General features: G+C 43.8%; 1 protein-coding gene across 21 annotated transcripts in view; it reads right to left on the bottom strand.

The window, feature by feature from the left end:
* ZNF45 (zinc finger protein 45) overlaps positions 1–18,287 on the bottom strand; it is a 48,567-nt gene that overhangs the window by 9,527 nt on the left and 20,753 nt on the right. For 9 of the 21 annotated variants that reach the window (XM_021094491.2, XM_084961025.1, XM_084961026.1 and 6 more), the window contains 6 exons: positions 13,763–13,925; positions 13,600–13,672; positions 10,908–10,954; positions 7,285–7,411; positions 6,449–6,544; positions 1,600–4,170 (listed from right to left, as the gene is read on the bottom strand). In XM_021094491.2, the coding sequence (XP_020950150.2) occupies positions 2,345–4,170; positions 6,449–6,544; positions 7,285–7,411; positions 10,908–10,922 (2,064 nt within the window). In that variant the 5' untranslated portion in view covers positions 10,923–10,954; positions 13,600–13,672; positions 13,763–13,925 and the 3' untranslated portion in view covers positions 1,600–2,344. Of the gene's footprint in view, positions 1–1,599; positions 4,171–4,205; positions 4,391–5,152; positions 5,322–6,448; positions 6,545–7,284; positions 7,412–10,907; positions 10,955–13,599; positions 13,673–13,762; positions 13,926–18,287 lie in introns of those variants that run through there. The other 12 variants (XM_084961031.1, XM_084961032.1, XM_084961027.1 and 9 more) reach the window with 4 other exon arrangements.

The raw sequence follows: 18,287 nt of genomic DNA, 5'->3' as shown, positions 1-18,287 counted from the left end.
GCCTTGATTAGTGAGTTAAGGACCTGGCATTGCTGTGAGCTGTGGCATAGGTGGCAGACACGGCTCAGATCCTACATTGCTGTGGCTGTGGCATAGGCCAGCAGCTACAACTCTGATTTGATCCCTAGCCTGGGAACTTCCATATGCTTCAGGTGTGGGCCTTAAAAAAAATGAGGCGGTGGGGAAATCTTTGTGACCTTGGATTAGGCAGAGTTCTTATACCTGAAAGACAAAAAAAACACAATCCATAGGAGACAAAAACTGACCTTCAAAAAAAAAAAAAACTTTCACTCTGAAAAACACTTTTATGGAATAAAAATACAAAGCACACAAATATTTGAAGACGCATAACTGACAAACAACAGGTGTCCACGAGTTTCCCTGTGACACAGCAGGTTGGGGACCTGGTGTTGTCACTTTCGTGGCTCGGGGATGGGCTCAATCCCTGGCCCCAGAACTTTCACTTGCCACAGGTGTGGAAACAACAATAAAAAAGACATGTGTCCAGAACATATAAAAAACTCTCAAAAATTGAGAACAAAATACTTCACCAAAGAAAATAGGTATATTGTTAGCAAACATTCACATGTAAAGATTCTCAACTTAGTAATTAAGGAAATATAAATTAAAACAAAAATGAGACAGTGCTATAAACCCATTTAAATGGTAAAGACAAACCCTAGTGTGCACTGATGGTGGGAATGAAAAATGGCATACCCATTTTAGAAACCTTTTTTTGTTTTTCATAAAGTGACACATACCCCTACAACTCAACAATCCCACTCCCAAGTATTTACTAAGACAAAGAAAACGTGATCAGGCACAAACTTATATGCAAATATTTATAGTTGTTCTCTTCAGAATTGCTAAAATTTAGAAACTCGATATTCAAGTTCTAAATGGATACGCAAAATATAGCAAACCCATACAACAGACTACCACTCAGCAATAAAATGAATGATCATTAAAACATCTATCCAGATTAATGAATCTCAGCAGCATTAAGTAAAAAAAGCAGGATTCCAGAGGTTACATACAGTATGATTCCATTTATAAAACATTCTGGAAAAGGTCAACTTTTGGGACAAAAAACACATCTATGGTTGCCAAAACGTTGAGGGTGGAGGGAGGTGTGGGTCATGGAGAGAGGGCTTGACCAAAAAAAAAAAAAAAAAAAAAAAAGCACAGAAAGGAATTTCAGGGCAGGGGGTGCAAACTATTCAATGTCTTAATTACGGTGGTAGTAATACAAGAGTAAGCATTTGCCAAAACACAGCAAAACCCAACAAAGAGTTGATTTTACTGCATATAAATTATTCCTTAATAAACAAAAAAAGAACATTAGCTTATAGTATCTTCATAGATGACTTTTATCTCACTGAACAATTTTTATCATGAATGGATATTGAATTTTGTCAACTGCTTTCTGTGAACTGATGATCATATATTTGATGAAAAGAATCCCGACATAAGAGTACATACTGAACACATGTGAAACTCAAGAACAGAGAGACTTGATTAATATATGGTATAGAAATCATAATACTTCTTGTCACTGGAGATGGGACACCAAGAAATGTACACAAAGAAACATCCTGGTTTAATAGAAATATTGTATATATTGTCCTTCGTAATTACACAGGTAGATACATTTATCAAAATTCATGAAGCTGTAAACATGAAAGTTATGCATGTGACCGCATGCAAATTACATCTCTCAAGAATCGTTAGCATACAAAAGTGCTGGCTGCAACCTGGTGAAGTGACTCTTCTGGACCCACCAATGGGTTACAACCTTCAGTTTGATAAACACTAGTTCACAGGACCTATAGGGCTGAGAAAATGGGCCCATGTGTCTAATTTAAATGTCCTCCAAACCTTGGAGAATTCCTTTTCTGAGTACAATTTTACAGAAGTTTTTAAGAGAGGAACTGAATGAAAATTTCAAAAGTGACTGTTCTCCCTTTTACTCACTTAACATTACTGGACACCTGCAGTGTGTTAGGCACAGAAGGAGAGTGGACTTGGCAATCTAAAAAAGTCCCTGCCCTCTGGGAGCTTTTATTCTAGTGGAAGAAATTTGGCATTTCTGTCTTAGTACTTTTGGATAACTCGGGATCAGACTCATTCTTTTTCAGCTTCTCATGTGTTTAGTACTTGCTAAATGTCACGGTTCTGAATGAAGTTCTTATGTCTCCACTCTCATGAGGCTCCTCTGCCATGTGGTCACCCAACCACTGTGATGTGTCAAGCTTAGGCAGAAATACTCTTTCATAAAACAAATGTTCTGCCTTCTAGGACAGGGCTATTCTAGCACCCATTTGAGATATTAAAGCATGTAGTTTTATACAGCTTCTTCGCCATATGCATTCTCTGATGAGGGAAAGTCCTTGTCACCCTCATCACCAGCATGGACTCGCTGATGGATTATAAGACTTGAGCTCCAACTGAAGCCCTTCCCACACTCCTCACATTTGTATGGTTTTTCCCCAGTGTGGACTCTCTGATGAGCCTGGAGGTAAGAGCTCCAACTGAAGACTTTCCCACATTCCTCACACTTGTATGGTTTCTCTCCAGTATGGACCCTCTGGTGGGCTTGAAGGTATGACCTCTGTCTGAAGCGTTTACCACACACATCGCATCGGTATGGTTTCTCTCCTGTGTGGACACCACGATGAGCCAGAAAATTTGAGGCCCGACAGAAGCCCTTTCCACACTCCTCACATTGGTAGGGTTTCTCTCCTGTGTGGCACCTCTGATGGGCCTGAAGCTGTGAGCCCACACTGAAGCCTTTCCCACACTCTGCACACTGATATGGTTTCTCTCCAGTGTGGACTCTTTGATGCACTTGGAGACTTGAGAACTGACTGAAGGCCTTCCCACACTTCTCACATTTATAGGGTTTTTCTCCTGTGTGGATTCTACAATGAACATTGAGATCAGAACTCCGGCTAAAGCCCTTCCCACATGTACCACATTTGTATGGTTTTTCTCCGGTGTGGCCTCTTTGATGGGCTAGAAGATTTGAGGCCTGACTAAAACCTTTCCCACACTCCTCACATTTATAGGGTTTCTCTCCCGTGTGGACTCTGAAATGAATGTTAAAATCCGAGCTACGACTGAAGCCCTTTCCACAGGCATCACATTGATACGGTTTCTCACCACTATGACCCCTCTGATGGTCCAGAAGATTTGAGGCCCGACAGAAGCCTTTCCCACACTCCTCACACTTGTATGGTTTCTCTCCAGTGTGGCTTATCTGATGGGCTTGAAGGTGGGAACCCACACTGAAGCCTTTCCCACACTCCTCACATTTATAGGGCTTCTCACCTGTGTGGATTCTACAATGAATGTTAAGGTGTGAGCTGTAACTAAAGCCCTTGCCACATGCATCACATTTGTATGGTTTCTCCCCAGTGTGGATTCGCTGATGAGCCTGTAGGCGTGAACGCCAAGTGAAGCCCTTTCCACACTCTTCACATTTATAAAGTTTCTTTCCTGCATGGACTCTCTGATGGACATGAAGATAGGAGCGCTGACTGAAGCCCAGCCCACACTCCTCACATTTATAGGGTTTCTCTAGCGTGTGGACTATCAGAGAAGCTTGAAAATGTGAGCTTTTCCCAACATTCTTCCCACATTCCTCATATCTGTGTGGACTCTCTCCACTGGGGACTCTCTGATGATGACGAAGATATGATCTCTGACTGAAACCCTTACATGATGAGTCATATTTGTTCAATTTCACTCTACTGTGGACTCTCTGATGGGCTTGAAGACTTGAAAGCCGACGGAAGGTATTTCCACACTTTTCACATTTATAGGGCTTCTCTCCTACAGGGGCTGTGTGGTGAATTTGAAGTTGAGAACCCCTTATGAAACCCTTCTCACACTCTGCCCCTTTGGAGGGTTTTTCTCTAGTGTGGTCTCTGTGGTGAACTTGAAGGTGTGAACTCCGATTAAAGTCTTTATCAAACTCATCTTTATAGAGCGTGTCACCTTGTTTCTCCAACTGAGAGCCAGTTACTTTAATATTTCCCAGGGAATCTCGACACCTGGCTAATTCCTTTATAACCTGTTGCCAGATTTGTGAGCAGAAAAGCTCTTCATGTGGCAGATACCTTAATCCAATTTCCTGAAGGGTTTCCATGCTATTGAGATTCTTATCTCCTAAAAGGACAGAATTTAGAGATGAGACATGTTCATACTCTGCAGAGATGTCAAGGTTATAAACTTGGGCCCACGTCCAAAGACTTTATTGAACCAAGAAAAGCTTCGTTTTTCTTTAACATTATGTGTCATGTTCTCTGATTTACATGCCCCTCCAGAAACCAAGAGGTAGTCCACCAGGGTCCCCTTCACCTCACAGCAATGGGGTCCATCTAAAATCCTAAGTTTCATAGGTGAAATACAAGTTAGAAATTTGGTGGCTACTAAGCAAGAAAATACCTCCTAGGGAATATTTTATGAACATGATGCTTCATCTTGCTAAAAGCCTTACCGTCTTTGCTGTAGTAGGTATCTGATAAATAGCTGCCACATAATTCTGCCTATTGCATGCACATCTGACCAAAATGCCTAGAAAGATCCTTACAGATAAAGTATTGAGAGATGTCCCCAGGCAATGTTGGAAAACCTTTGCTTTATTTTATTGGAAGTTTATCCCAATGTTAGGAGACTTTGAGGCACCGGATAGGTTGGAAAGATAACATGTTTGGGAGAAAATAACCTTACTACCTAAGGGCCTAACATACACAGTAAAGCAAAGAGTGGTCCTTTGCTTCCTGTCTTCAGGAAGAAAGATGAGTGGAGAGGTTTACTGCAATAACATACATTATTCTAAAACTTCATAGCAATAAAGTTCCTAAAACCTCTAAGGGGAAAAAGAAAGAGTGAAAAATTAGAAGGTAATTTTTACAACAGAGTAAGAACTTGCGAGGAGGAAATAAAAAGGGCACAGGACTGATTCTCAAAGTAGTATGGGACAGGAAAAGTTATGTCCTCCCTGGAACTCTGTTTCACCGATTAGCCATATAGCTTGCGATTAACTTCTTTTCGGGTGCCTCTTCGAATAACACCTTATCAGTGAGGCCTCTTTTACCACCAATATCTTGTAGTGAATTCTCGCTATCCATTCCATAGTCCAGGCAATCTCCATTCACCTTACCCTGTTTTCTTTTCACACAGCACATATTCCCACCAGCATACTATAAATGCCCTTGATCTGTTTCACTTTATGTCTTCTCCCACTTCAATGCAGTCTCCACGAGGATAAGCACTTCATATTGTTCATGGCTTTATCACCACTCCCAGAACACTGTCTGACATAGTGATCAATAAATATATGTTGAATGTATAAATAAATCCCAGTTTGACTTCCTTCTGAGAGTCTGAGCCACATTACAAAAGTAAAAGAGCTTTCTGGAGTTCTCTGGTGGCCTGACAGTTAAGGACCCAGTGCTGTCACTGCTATGGCTTGGGTTTGATCCTTGGCCTGGGAACTTCTGCATGCCACAGCCAGAAAAAAAGGGGGGGGGGCAGTGGGGAAGTAGAAGAGTTTTGTAAAGTAAGAAGGAAGATGGAGTTCCCACTGTGGTGCAATGGGATTGGTGGCATCTCTGGAGCCCTGGGATACAGGTTCAATCCCTGGCCTGGCACAGTGGGTTAAGGTCACAACTGCAGCTCAGGATCAGATCTGATCCCTGGCTTTGGAACTCCATATGCTGCAGGGGTGGCCAAAAAAGAAAAAAAAAAAAAGGTGGGGTGGGGAGGAGAAGGAATTGGATACAGCAATGTTGTTGGGAAGCTGAAAGACTTCACTAGATGCAGGGGATGTTGCTGATGAGAAGATCATTATGATCACGAAGTCACGGCGAGAACCAGTTGGGAGGGGAAAAAAAAGCCAAGGTATAGAAATGGTCATGGGGCTTACGGATTGGCTGCTTCTGAAATTTGCTTTTTTGGCTGCGCCCATGACATACAGAAGTTCTTGGGTCAGGGATCAAACCCGTGTCACAGCAGTGACAATGCTGGATCCTTAACCACTAGGCCACCAGGGACCACCACTTCTGAAATTTTTGTACTCTTTCCATACATGTAAAATTTCCCACTTTTCAAGTAGGAGTCAATATATAGACCTGCCAGAGAAAGACTTGTTTTTGTAAGCAGGCTATAACACTGATGGGAATACGGGACATTATAAGCCACTTCAAGTGCCTAAATTTTATTCTGAATCAGTAAGAAGCTACAAGAGTTCTGAAGAGAGAAACAAGATCTGAATTGAAAAGAATCACTTTGAGGACAGAATTATCTGTAAACAAGCAAAGCAGATGAGAGAGCAGTACGAAGATTGGGACAGAAATCCACAGTTTAGGCATTGACGTGGACCAGAGTCATAGCTGTGCAGGTGACAAGAAGCAGGACAGACTCAGAGTGGCACGGCCCTCACCTGAGGAGCAATAGCTCGGGGTTGCTGACTTGATCATCCAAAGCTTTTCTTCTCTCTCCACCTGGGATATTATATCTGGTGTGAAGGAGTGACGCCCTGTGAAAAGGCAAGGACAAACATTTCAAATGAATACATTAGAGGCCCAAGTTATTAAAAATTGTGGTTCCCATACATCATCTTCGGGACTTCAAAATCGGTGTTTTCTCAACTTTTAATTACAGCTTGTGGGAGGAAATACATTTTATGCAAAACCTGAGGATGTGTAGATGTAAGTTCCTGGGGGAAAAATGTCTATTTTTCTAGCATTACATCCTCTCCACCATTTCTCACACTATTCTTGGCAACAGGGCATATTTTCTACCCACATTTATTTCATTTAAAAAATGCGAAGGGAGTTGCCATTGCAGCTCAGCAGAAATGAACCTGACTAGCATTCATGAGGATGCGGGTTCGATCCCTGCCTTGCTCAGTGGCATGGGCTGGCAGCTGCAGCTCTGATTTGACCCCTAACCTGGGAACTTCCATACACCACAGGTGCACTCCTAAAAAGAAAAACAGAAAATGCCAATACAACTCCCTCATGAATGTCATGACCCACTAACTGGAGACAACCACAATTTTAAAGGGCTAAAACTAGACAGCAATCATGTGGTCAATTTACAGCTCATTTATAAACTGACTGTGGTCAGGGGAGAAAGACTAGAAAAATGCCATCTCTGTATCTTATGCTGATGAGAAAACTGGAAACCAGTTCAAGAGTTCCAAGGCCCTGCACATCCAAGGACACATAAATACTGCAGGGGGCTGGCGTTCAGTCACAGGGCACCCGTTCTCACCCACAGAGACCAGGTTCCGGAAGTTCTCCAGCATCACTTCCTGGTACAGCTTCCTCTGGGCGAGGTCCAGCAGCCCCAGCTCCTCCTCCGTGAAGACCACGGCCACGTCCTTGAAGGTCACTGCCTCCTACAACACCAAAAACACTCCACCTGAATCTTGCAACAAAGGTCTCCTGGCGGAAGGGCAGCTCTGAAAGTAGTGGGGAGGCTGTATATGAAGTGGTTCTAGATTTGAAGAGACCAGAGTCAGTTTTACCATAATATTGTAATACTGTATATTAAACAAGCCCGATAATGCATTTATGTTTTAGATTTCTTTCTTTTCATAAAGGCTGAAAAGAACAACCTTCTATATAGATATTAACTCCTCATATAATTATTTTTTAGGATAAAATTTCTAAACAGTGGAAACTGCAATATCAAAGAATATGTTTTCTTTCTTTTGTGTGTGTATGTGGGTGTGTGTGTCTTTTTGTCTTTTCTATGGCCACACCCGTGGCATATGGAGGTTCCCAGGCTGGGGCTCTAATCGGACTTATAGCCTCTGACCTGCTCCACAGCCACAGTAACGTGGGATCCAAGCCGTGTCTGCCACCTACACCACAGCTCACGGCAACGCCGGATCCCTAACCCACTGAGTGAGGCCAGGGATCGAACCTGCAACCTCATGGTTCCTAGTCAGATTCATTAACCACTGAGCCACTCCAGAATATGCTTTCAAAATTATCATGTACAACAGATTTTCTTTCACCTCTTTCCCTATTTTATCCTTCCTCTAGGAGAACATAAGTATCTCTGACTCTCCCTTACTATACTCATTGAATGTAACCATCTTTTAAAATCCTAGGCAATCTTATCAGCAAAAAATAACTTACTTGGATTATTTGTACTTATTTGAAAATTAATAAGCTCATCACATTTTGACATACTTACTAGCCATCTTTATTTTCTTCTTCAGAACCTTTCCTGTTAATGTTCTTTGCTCATATTCCAATTGGGTTTTTACCTGAGGACACTGTGACATTCCTATTGGAGATATTAAGTGTTTTTTGTTTGTTTGTTTTTTGTTTTTTTGGTTGTGACTGAGGCACGTGGAAATTCCTCAGCCAGGGATTAAACCTGCACCATATCATCGAAAACACTGGATCCTTAACTTGCTGAGCCACAGGGGTACTCCAAGCTTTTGCTTGGTTTTAGCATGTATATCATAAATATTTCAACCACAGCTTTGCGTTCAGCACAGGTTCTCATCTTTGGCACTACTGACATTTGGGGCCAGATAATTCTTCACCGTGGGGGCTGTTGGGTACAAAGCAGGATGTTGGGCAGTATCTCTGGCTTCTACCACTAGATGGCAGTAGTGCCCCAAGCTGTGACACCAAAAATGTTTTCAAATATTGCCTGTGGGCAAAATTGCCTGTGATGGAAGAATTACGTGGATTCAATATTGTCTTAATTTTTCTTTTGTCTCTCTTTTTTTGGGGGGAGGGTTGTCCTTTTTTAGGGCTGCACCCATGGCATATGGAGGTTCCCAGGCTAGGGTAGAATTGGAGCTGTAGCTGCTGGCCTACACCATAGCCACAGCAATACCAGATCCAAGCCGCGTCTGCAACCTACACAACAGCCCAAGGCAATGCCAGATCCTTACACTGGGAAAAGCCAGGGATGGAACCTGTACTCTCATAGATACTAGTCGGGTTCGTTACCTCTGAGCCACGACAGGAACTCCATCCTCTTGTACTTTTTAAATTATGTGTATTACTTTAATAAAATTAATGTGTAAATAAAAAATATAAATAAAACAAGTACATGATATAACTCAGACACGAGTAAGAGACAATCTAGCCTTCTTCTGTGTGAAGCATCAGAGAGATGCTGGTGTACTGCTATATCTGAATATTCTGTACACAAAATACCCAAGGTACCGCACATCAAACCTACTTTTTCAATTTAGAGTTCTTAGAACATTAGACCAAAGAATGGCGAACTCTTCCAAATTCCTTTTTGAGGAAAGGGGTTATATTAGGAAAACTGTTACTACAATGTTTTTTATTTTACTTTATTTTATTTTAACTTTTTTTTGCTTTTTAGGGCTGCATCCATGGTATATGGAAGTTCCCAGGCTAGGGGTCAAATTGGAGCTACAGCTGCTGGCCTATACCACAGCCACAGCAACACCAGATCAGAGTTGCAACTGCGACCTACACCACAGCTCACGGCAACTCCGGATCCTTAACCCACTGAGTGAGGCCAGGGACTGAACCTGCAACCTAGTCGGATTTATTTCCTCTGCACCATGAAGGGAACTCCTGCAATGTTTTTTAAAAAAGTAAAAACTGTAAACTACCTAAATATCCATGAATGGGTAAAAGTTATGAGACACAAGCAAGCAAACACACACACACACACAGTACAAAAATTCAAGGGAATATGATGTCGCCATTAAAGATGTGGGGCATATCATATGATACATACATACATATGATATGATATGATATCATGTACATGTGGTATCTAAAATATGACACAAATGAAGTTATCTACAAAATAGGAACAGACGCACAGACATAGAGAACAGACTTGCAGTTGCCAAGGGGTAGGAGGGGTTGGGGAAGGATGGGCTGGGAGTTTGGGGCTAGTAAATGCAAACTATGATATATAGGATGGACAAACAACAAAATCCTACAGAACAGGACAGGGAACTATGTTCAATATCCTATGATAAGCCACGATGGAAAAGAACATAAAAAAGCATGCACATATAACTCATTCTGCTGTTGAGCAGAAATTATCCCAACATTGGAAATCAACTGTACTTCAATTAAAAATTAAAATAACATGGAGTTTCTGCTGTGGGGCAATGGCATGCAGGTTCAATCCCCAGCCTGGCACAGTGGGTTAAGGATCCAGCATTGCCACGGCTGTGCATGGGTTGCAACCATGGCTCAGATCTGATCCCTGGCCGCAGGAACTACATATCCCACCAGGTGGCCAAAAAAAGAAAACAAAAATTTTAAAGTAAAACAAAATAAGAAAAGATGTGGGGAATATAATATTAATTATAAAAGGTATAATTTGAGAATTTAAACTCTACTCCAGTGATTACAGATCTACAGCTATGAATACATATGAAGTAAAGAGTACGGGAGGAGTTCCCGTCGTGGCACAGTGGAAACAAATCTGACTAGGGACCCTGAGGTTGCGGGTTTGTTTGATCCTTGGCCTCGCTCAGTGGGTTAAGGATCCCTTGTTGCTATGGCTCTGGCGTAGGCCGGTGGCTAGAGCTTCAATTAGACCCCTGGCCTGGGAACCTCCATATGCTGTGGGTGCGGCCCTAAAAGGACAAAAGACAAAAAAAAAAAAAAAGAGTATGGGAAAATGAAGACGGTTTGTAAGAAAAAGAATAGTAAAGTGGGAGTTTTTTTCACTGCAATCGACTTTCTATTCTACTCTTATTTGTGAAATTACAAAAGGCAAGAGAAGAACAAAAATGAAACTACACGAAAATAACAAAGTAGTGATCACTGGCATAAGAAGAAGTTCCCCAAAGGCGAATCAGGATGTGCCTACTCACTGGGAAATAAGGTAACAATTTAAAGCCTAGAAAGGCAAGCCCAACTCACCTTGAACTTGGTCATTTTGTCCTCCTCCTTCTGGGGACGCGCTGAGTCTTGGGAAGGCACAATAGGGGAAGGAGAAGAAGGCTGTCAGAGTCTGGCGGAGGGTGGCACCTACCCACACGGTGGCTTCATTCGAAACAGCAGCCCCTCCCTCAGGTGGCCTGATGGGCAAAGCCTGGGCTGGATTCCAGATGCCACTCACCCCTTCTGCCAGGAGCCCCTGTGCAATGACTGACCCGCCCAGCCACACATGGTGGCTCTGCTATAAGTCTGCAAAGGCTTCAGGATATGATTCTGATTCTAGGGAGTGTGGAAATTGAAAGCACCCAGGTTAAGGGAGTTCCCATCTCGTAGTGGCTCAGCGGTTAATGAATCCGACTAGGAACCATGAGGTTGCGGGTTCGATCCCTGGCCTAGCTCAGTGGGTTAAGGATCCGGCGTTGCCACGAGCTGTGGTATGGGTTGCAGACGCAGCTTTGACCCCGAGTTGCTGTGGCTGCGGCATAGGCTTGGCAGCTACAGTTCCGATTCGACCCCTAGCCTGGGAACCTCCATATGCTGTGGGAGCAGTCCAAGAAATGGCAAAAAGATTAAAAAAAAAAAAAGAAAAAGAAAAAGGGAGTTTCTGTCGTGGCTCAGTGGTTAATGAACCCAACTAGGAACCATGAGGATATGGGTTCAATCCCTGGTATCACTCAGTGGGTTAAGGATCCGACACTGCCCTGAGCTGTGGTGTAGGTTGCAGACATGACTCATATCCCACATTGCTGTGGCTGTGGCTGTGGCCGGCAGCTGTAGCTCCGATTTGACCCCTAGCCTGGGAACTTCCATATGCTGCGGGTGGGGCCCTAAAAAAAAAAAAGAGAGAGTACCTAGGTTAAGAGAGTAATCTCGGAGTTCCCGTTGCAGCTCAGTGGTTAATGAATCCGACTAGGAACCATGAGGTTGCAGGTTCGATCCCTGGCCTTGCTCAGCGGGTTAAGGATCCGGCATTGCCGTGAGCTGTGTTCTAGTTCGCAGATGCGGCTCGGATCCCACATTGCTGTGGCTCTGGCGTAGGCCGGTGGCTACAGCTTCAATTCGACCCCTAGCCTGGGAACCTCCATATGCCGCAGGAGCAGCCAAGAAATGGCAAAAAGACAAAAAAAAAAAAAAAAAAAAGAGTAATCTCTGGAGCCAAATGTCCAGGTTCACGGGTCCACCATATATCAGCTATGAAATCTTAGACAAATTCTTAGTATCTCTGTCCCTCAGTTCTCCCATCTGTGAAATGCAGGGATTAACAATGCCTAGCTCATAGGACTGTTGTGGATAGGCTGAAAGCTCAAAGAACACCTTCAGGGTATTTCTCTGCAGAAATGCAGGCAATATTCAGAAACGTAAAACCTGACCTTGGAGTTCACTGGTGGCTCAGTGGGTTAAGGATCCAGCATTGCTTGGAGTTTACCTGTGGCTCTGGTTCAGTCCCTGGCCTGGGAACTTTTGTATGCAGCAGGCGTACCCAAAAAATTAAAAATAAAATTAAAAAAATAAAACCTGTTTTCATAAATAGTTTCAATGGAGGCTTAAGAGGTTGTTGCTTTGTTGTATAAAAATCACCTTTATTTTTTTTTCCTTTTTAAAGCCGTACCTGGGGCATCTGGAAGTTTCCTAGCTAGGGGGTTGAATTAGAGCTGCAGCTGCCAGCCTACATCACAGCCACAGCAACACTGGATCTGAGCTGCATCTGTGAACTACACCACAGCTTGTGGCAACACTGGATCTTTAACCCACTGAGCAAGGTGAGGGATCAAACCTGCATCCTCACAGAAACAACGTCAGGTCCTCAACCTGCTGAGCCACAATGGGAACTCCAAAAATCACCTTTAACCTCAGAAATATCTGTTCCTCTCTCTTAGTTTGTCACATTAATCTTGATGCCTTTGCAGTAATATTTAAGATTACTTTGATGAATTTTTTTTCTTGTAAATGTATATATAACTTAAAATTTTCCATTGTAACCATTTTTGAGGGGGAGAGCTCATTAAGATTCAATTGCCTTCAGACTGTTGTGCAACCATCGCCACTATCCATCTCCAGGACTTTTTCACCATCCCAAACTCAGACTCTATACCCATTAAATAAGAACTCTCCATTCTCCCTCCTGTTGGCCCCTGATAACCACAATTCCACTCTCTCTATGAATCTGACTTTTGTTTTGTTTCGTTTTTTAAGACCACACCTGTGGCATATGGAGGTTCCCAGGCTAGGGGCTGAAGTCAAATCAGAGCTGTAGCTGCCAGCCTATACGAGAGCCACAGCAACGCAAGATCTTTAACTCACTGAGTGAGGCCAGGGATCGAACCTGCTTCCTCATGGATGCTAGTCAGATTCATTTCGGCTGAGCCAAGACGGGAACTCCTGAATTTGACATTTTGGATGACTGTTTTTTAAAAGACAAAAGATCTTTCCAACTTGACTGTGTTAACAGTGGGGCCTTAAAAAGACTCTTATCATGAAGAAAAGTTAATAAAATCTTGTGATTTGACAGTAAGTTAGGTAATCAATACATTTAGGCTAAAAAGCTATAGTAATTATTGTAATGATAAAAACAACAAAAACAGCAATGTTTCACATGAAATAAGCACTCAAAGCACATGTTAGAGACCTTGAGAAGCATTTGAACGCTTTGTTTCATGAGGCACCTGCCACACACCTGTGAAGAAGCTACCGGTGTCGTAGTCGTGTGACTCCTGTCCAGTCACCAACGTCTCTGTGCCTCTTCTCAGCTATCACAAGGAGAGGCAAAAAAGAGTGTCAGTTACAGGGTTACTGCAGGGGATAAATGAGCTGATGATGCAATGCTCTTGGCCTTGTACCTGGCATTGTAGCAAGTTCTCAATACATGATGACAATGATGACTGTTGTTCCCACGTAACAGATAAGGAAGCTGAGGCTTGGGGAGGTCGAGAGGCAAGGCTGGAACTTGAATCCGGTCCTTACACCAGAGCCAGACTTCAGTATCTTCTCTCTCTGCTGCGTCTAAAGAAAAAAATAAACAAACAGATGGGAGGCTGAGGCTTCACAGAAAGAGAAATGAGATCTAATATGTAGTACTGGGTCACTTTGCTGTACAGCAGAAATTGGCCCAACACTGTAAATCAACTATACTTTAACAACAGCAACAAAATTTAACCAAGAGAAATGAGATCTTGAGAGTTAGGGATAAAGGACCGAGAAATGATTCTGAAGCCAGAGGATCTGCTTGAAGGAGGGGAGAACAGAGCTGGTTTGGCTGTAGAGGCTCTGGGATCAGACCACCACTATTCGCATACTGGCACTTCCAACCTGCTACTACTTAGTCCCAGTGTCTGATCCATAAATTAGGGATGAGGATGATGACAGGAGTAATAACAACATCAACGTCACAGGAAAGCTGGTCCAAGTGACTACACATAAAACAGAGAAGACTCCGCAGCGGCTGAAACATTCACTGTGGCTGCTTAATATGAAAGAGTCAAGGAAGCCCTTCCTTGGGGTGACTGCAGCCGCACACGGCTTGATGAGCAGAGGCGGTGGACTGGATTCCAGATGCTGCTCACACCTTGGCCAAGAGCCCCTGGGAATGACCAGCCCAACCACATACGGTGGCCCGAACACAAGTTCTCCCTGTGGCTCCCAGGGTATGATTGATTGGGAGGCGAATAGAAATTTCAAGTGAAATACCCATATTAAGAGATTATTATTAGTTACTTACTAATTAACTAATCAGCAATTAGTAAATTAGTAATTAATTACTGGTTAATTTATTCCTTATTAATCATGATCAGTCCTACTCCAGAAGGAGTAGCACAGAAAAGGGTAGTGTAAAACTTTCCAGTCAGGAGTGCCCACCCACCATGGCTCAGTGGTTAACGAACCCAACTAGTATCCATGAGGACGCAAGTTCAGGTTGCAGACATGACTTGGATCCCGCATTGCTGTGGCTGTGGTGTAGGCCGGCAGCTGCAGCTCCGATTCGACCCCTAGCCTGGGAACCTCCATATGCCACAGGTGCAGCCCTAAAAAAAAAAAAAGACAAAAAACACACAACACCTTTCCAATCTTAGAAAAAAACGCCCTTTCAGAATTTGCAATTCACTTTGTGCTGACTCTACATTTGCCTGGTGACTTCTGCTCAGTGAGAAGCGTTTTACAGAGAGCTCTATCACCGCTGGGGAAAGGGGATAATTAGTCAATCAACTGTCTGTCTTGTGATTAATACTGACTCAGCTTTACATTCCAAGAACCTAAAACAGTGCTAGGAGCACAGTGGTTGCTCAGTAAACACTCAGCAGTCACTGTCAGTGACAATGTCAATGTCATGAGCCCAGCACCCAGGCACCTTCCAGCAGAGGCACAGGGAAAGGCCAGACTCATTGGTCGAAGGTCTCTCCGGGATGTAAAATCCTGAGACTGGTCCCACTACAGAGGATTTGGAAAGGAGGGGTTTTATTTCCATGTTTTTCCTCTCGGTCTTTCACAATATTTGCAAGAGCAAGGTCATCTCTGGAAAGAAAAGGGCCTCTGTTACCATTTTAGGAAGGTGCTTTCCACTCTTCAAAGTTAATGCCTAAAAGGACTCTTGTTACAAAATCCACAAAATGTGTCCATCAAAATATTGAGAATGGGGAGTTCCCTGGCAGCTCAGCGGGTTAAGGATCTGGTGTTGCCACTACTGTGGCACTGGTTGCTGCTGTGGCATGATTTCAATCCCTGGCCCAGGAACTTCCACATGCCACAGGCACAGCCAAAAAAAAAAAAAAAATATATATATATATATATATAGAGAGAGAGAGAGAGAGAGACAGAGAGAGAGACAGAGAGAGAGAGAGAAGAACAGCAAATATTTCATTGCCTACATGATTAGCACTAGATAGGATTGACTTGTTAATTCTTTATTTAAAAAATGAGTTTATTAACTCAATGAACATTTATGGAAATCAGACTAAAAAGATACAATTACTCGAGCTGTTGATAGTCTAGTGATTAGGACGCCAGCAATCTAGCCGCACGCTGCACAGTACCGGGCTAGTGAGTGGGGCGCTTTGGAGGCACAAGTAATGGGTCTTGAGGGCCACACTCATACGGAGCAGGTTCTACATCAGCGGGGCTTGATCTAAGCCCTGTAGGATGACTGCGGGTTTTTATGTTTGTTTGTTTTTTTAGGGCCGCACCTGTGGCACATGGAAGTTCCCAGGCTAGGCATCAAATCGGAGCTACAGCAGTGGGCCTACACCACAGCCTCAGCGATATCAGATCAGAGCCGTGTCTGTGACCTACACCACAGCTCATGGCAACGCCGGATCCTTAACCCCCTGAGCGAGGCCAGGGACAGACCCACAACCTCATGGTTCCTAGTTGGATTTGTTTCCACTGCGCCACAATGGGAACTCCTGGATGACTGGGTTCAGTCGGAAAAGCAGAATCACGGAAAAACCTCAAGGGAACACATGCCACGATTGTACGTGAACACAAACAAGAGGCAGAAAAAGACGGACAGGAAGACAGGACTCAACCCATGGTGCTGTGAGTCCCTGTTTATCAGCAAGTCAGCAGGAAAGCAGGAAAGGAGTGAGGAAGTGAGTCAGAGGACTCCTTCTGTGTTGGAAAGAGATGCTCTCCCAGCAGACGGGAGCTCTGAGGGGGAAGAGGCGGGGGCCAGAGAGCCTGTGAGGAGGGCCACACCAAGATTCACGACCTCCTTTTTTTTTTTTTCTTTTTTTTTCTTTTTAGGGCCAATCCCACGGCCCATGAAGGTTCCCAGGCTAGGGATCCAATCGGAGTTGCAGCTGTCGGCCTGGCCTACACCACAGCCACAGCCACAGCCACGCTGAATCTGAGTCACATCTGCAACCTACATCATGACTTGTGGCAATGCCAGATCCTTAACCCACTGAGCAAGGCTAGGGATCGAATGTGCATCCTCATGGGTGCTTGTCAGCTTCTTAACCTGCTGAGCCACAGTGAGAACACTTTTAAGAATAAGAAGGCAGGATAAAGGGTAAGAAGAGATGGAGGGAGGGGCCACTACAGACAGAGCGTTTGTCCTGGAAGGCTTCTGAGCAAAGCGCTGAGCTAAGAGGCAGACAGCCAAGCAGGTATCTAAAGGATGAGCAATTTAGTTGGAGGGAAACAGAAAATAGTTTGTTCAAAAGTCATGAGTCAGGGAGTTCCCGTCGTGGCACAGTGGTTAACGAATCCGACTAGGAACCATGAGGTTGCGGGTTCGATCCCTGCCCTTGCTCAGTGGGTTAACGATCCAGCGTTGCCGTGAGCTGTGGTGTAGGTTGCAGACGTGGCTCGGATCCTGCGTTGCTGTGGCTCTGGCGTAGGCTGGCGGCCACAGCTCCGATTCAACCCCTAGCCTGGGAACCTCCATATGCTGCAGGGGCGGCCCAAGAAATAGCAAAAAGACAAAAAAAAAAAAAAAAAAAAGTCATGAGTCTATTCTCTCACCCTGTGCTTCTCAAATTTTCACGTTCCACAGCTCAACAGCAGACCCTGCCAAGATAAAGGGTCCTATGTGTCACCCCCAGAAACTCTAAATCAGGAGATCAAGGATGAGGGACTAAGAATTGACATTTTTTCTTTTCTTTTTTTTTTTGGCTGCATACAAAAATTCCCAGGCCAGGGATGAAACTGGTGCCACAGGCATGAAAATGCTGGATCCTTAATGCACTGAGCCACCAGGGAACTCCTCCACATTTCTAATAAAATGCCAGGATGGTGGTGGTGGTTCCTGGATCACAATTTGAGTGGCATCGGTCAAAACCAGCCCTCTAGAAAACTTTCTGACAGACTAAGGACTGGAGGTTTTCACCTTCAAATCATTCTACTAACCTCAAAGAATGCTCTGTTACCTGAGGGCAAAAAAATTAAAGAAGGTAAACACTGCAAGCTTCTCTTGCAGTGGGATTTTAACAAATGGGATTAGAATCAAGGTTTGTTAGGATCAGACGGCGCACCAAAGCCAACTCTAAGCACCTAACTTTACCCACTAGAAGATCCAGGCCCTTCATAAAACACTCCCCACATCAATGATCACAGCTGATGTTTACAGCGGTTGACTCACCACCTACCAAGGTGCCATTTACATGAGCGCTTTACATGTGGTATCTGGTTTCATCCTCATAACGACTCTTCAAATTAAGACAGCAATCATCCCCATTTTATTTTATTTTTTTTTATCTTTTGGCCTTCTCCAGGGCCGCTCCCAAGGCATATGGAGGTTCCCAGGCTAGGGGTCCAATCGGAGCTGTAGCCACCAGCCTACGCCACAGCCACAGCAATGCGGGATCCAAGCCGCGTCTTTGACCTAACACCACAGCTCACAGCAAAGTCAGATCCTTAACCCACTGAGCG

This window comes from Sus scrofa, chromosome 6 (genome assembly GCF_054392235.1).
Source record: "Sus scrofa isolate SSC_HxYL_T2T_F1_AM1 chromosome 6, Sscrofa_HxYL_maternal_Yorkshire_Landrace_v2.0, whole genome shotgun sequence".
Lineage (NCBI taxonomy): Eukaryota > Metazoa > Chordata > Mammalia > Artiodactyla > Suidae > Sus > Sus scrofa.
The sequence above is the reverse complement of the archived record's forward strand: the minus strand, read 5'-3'. Positions and strand labels throughout refer to the sequence as shown.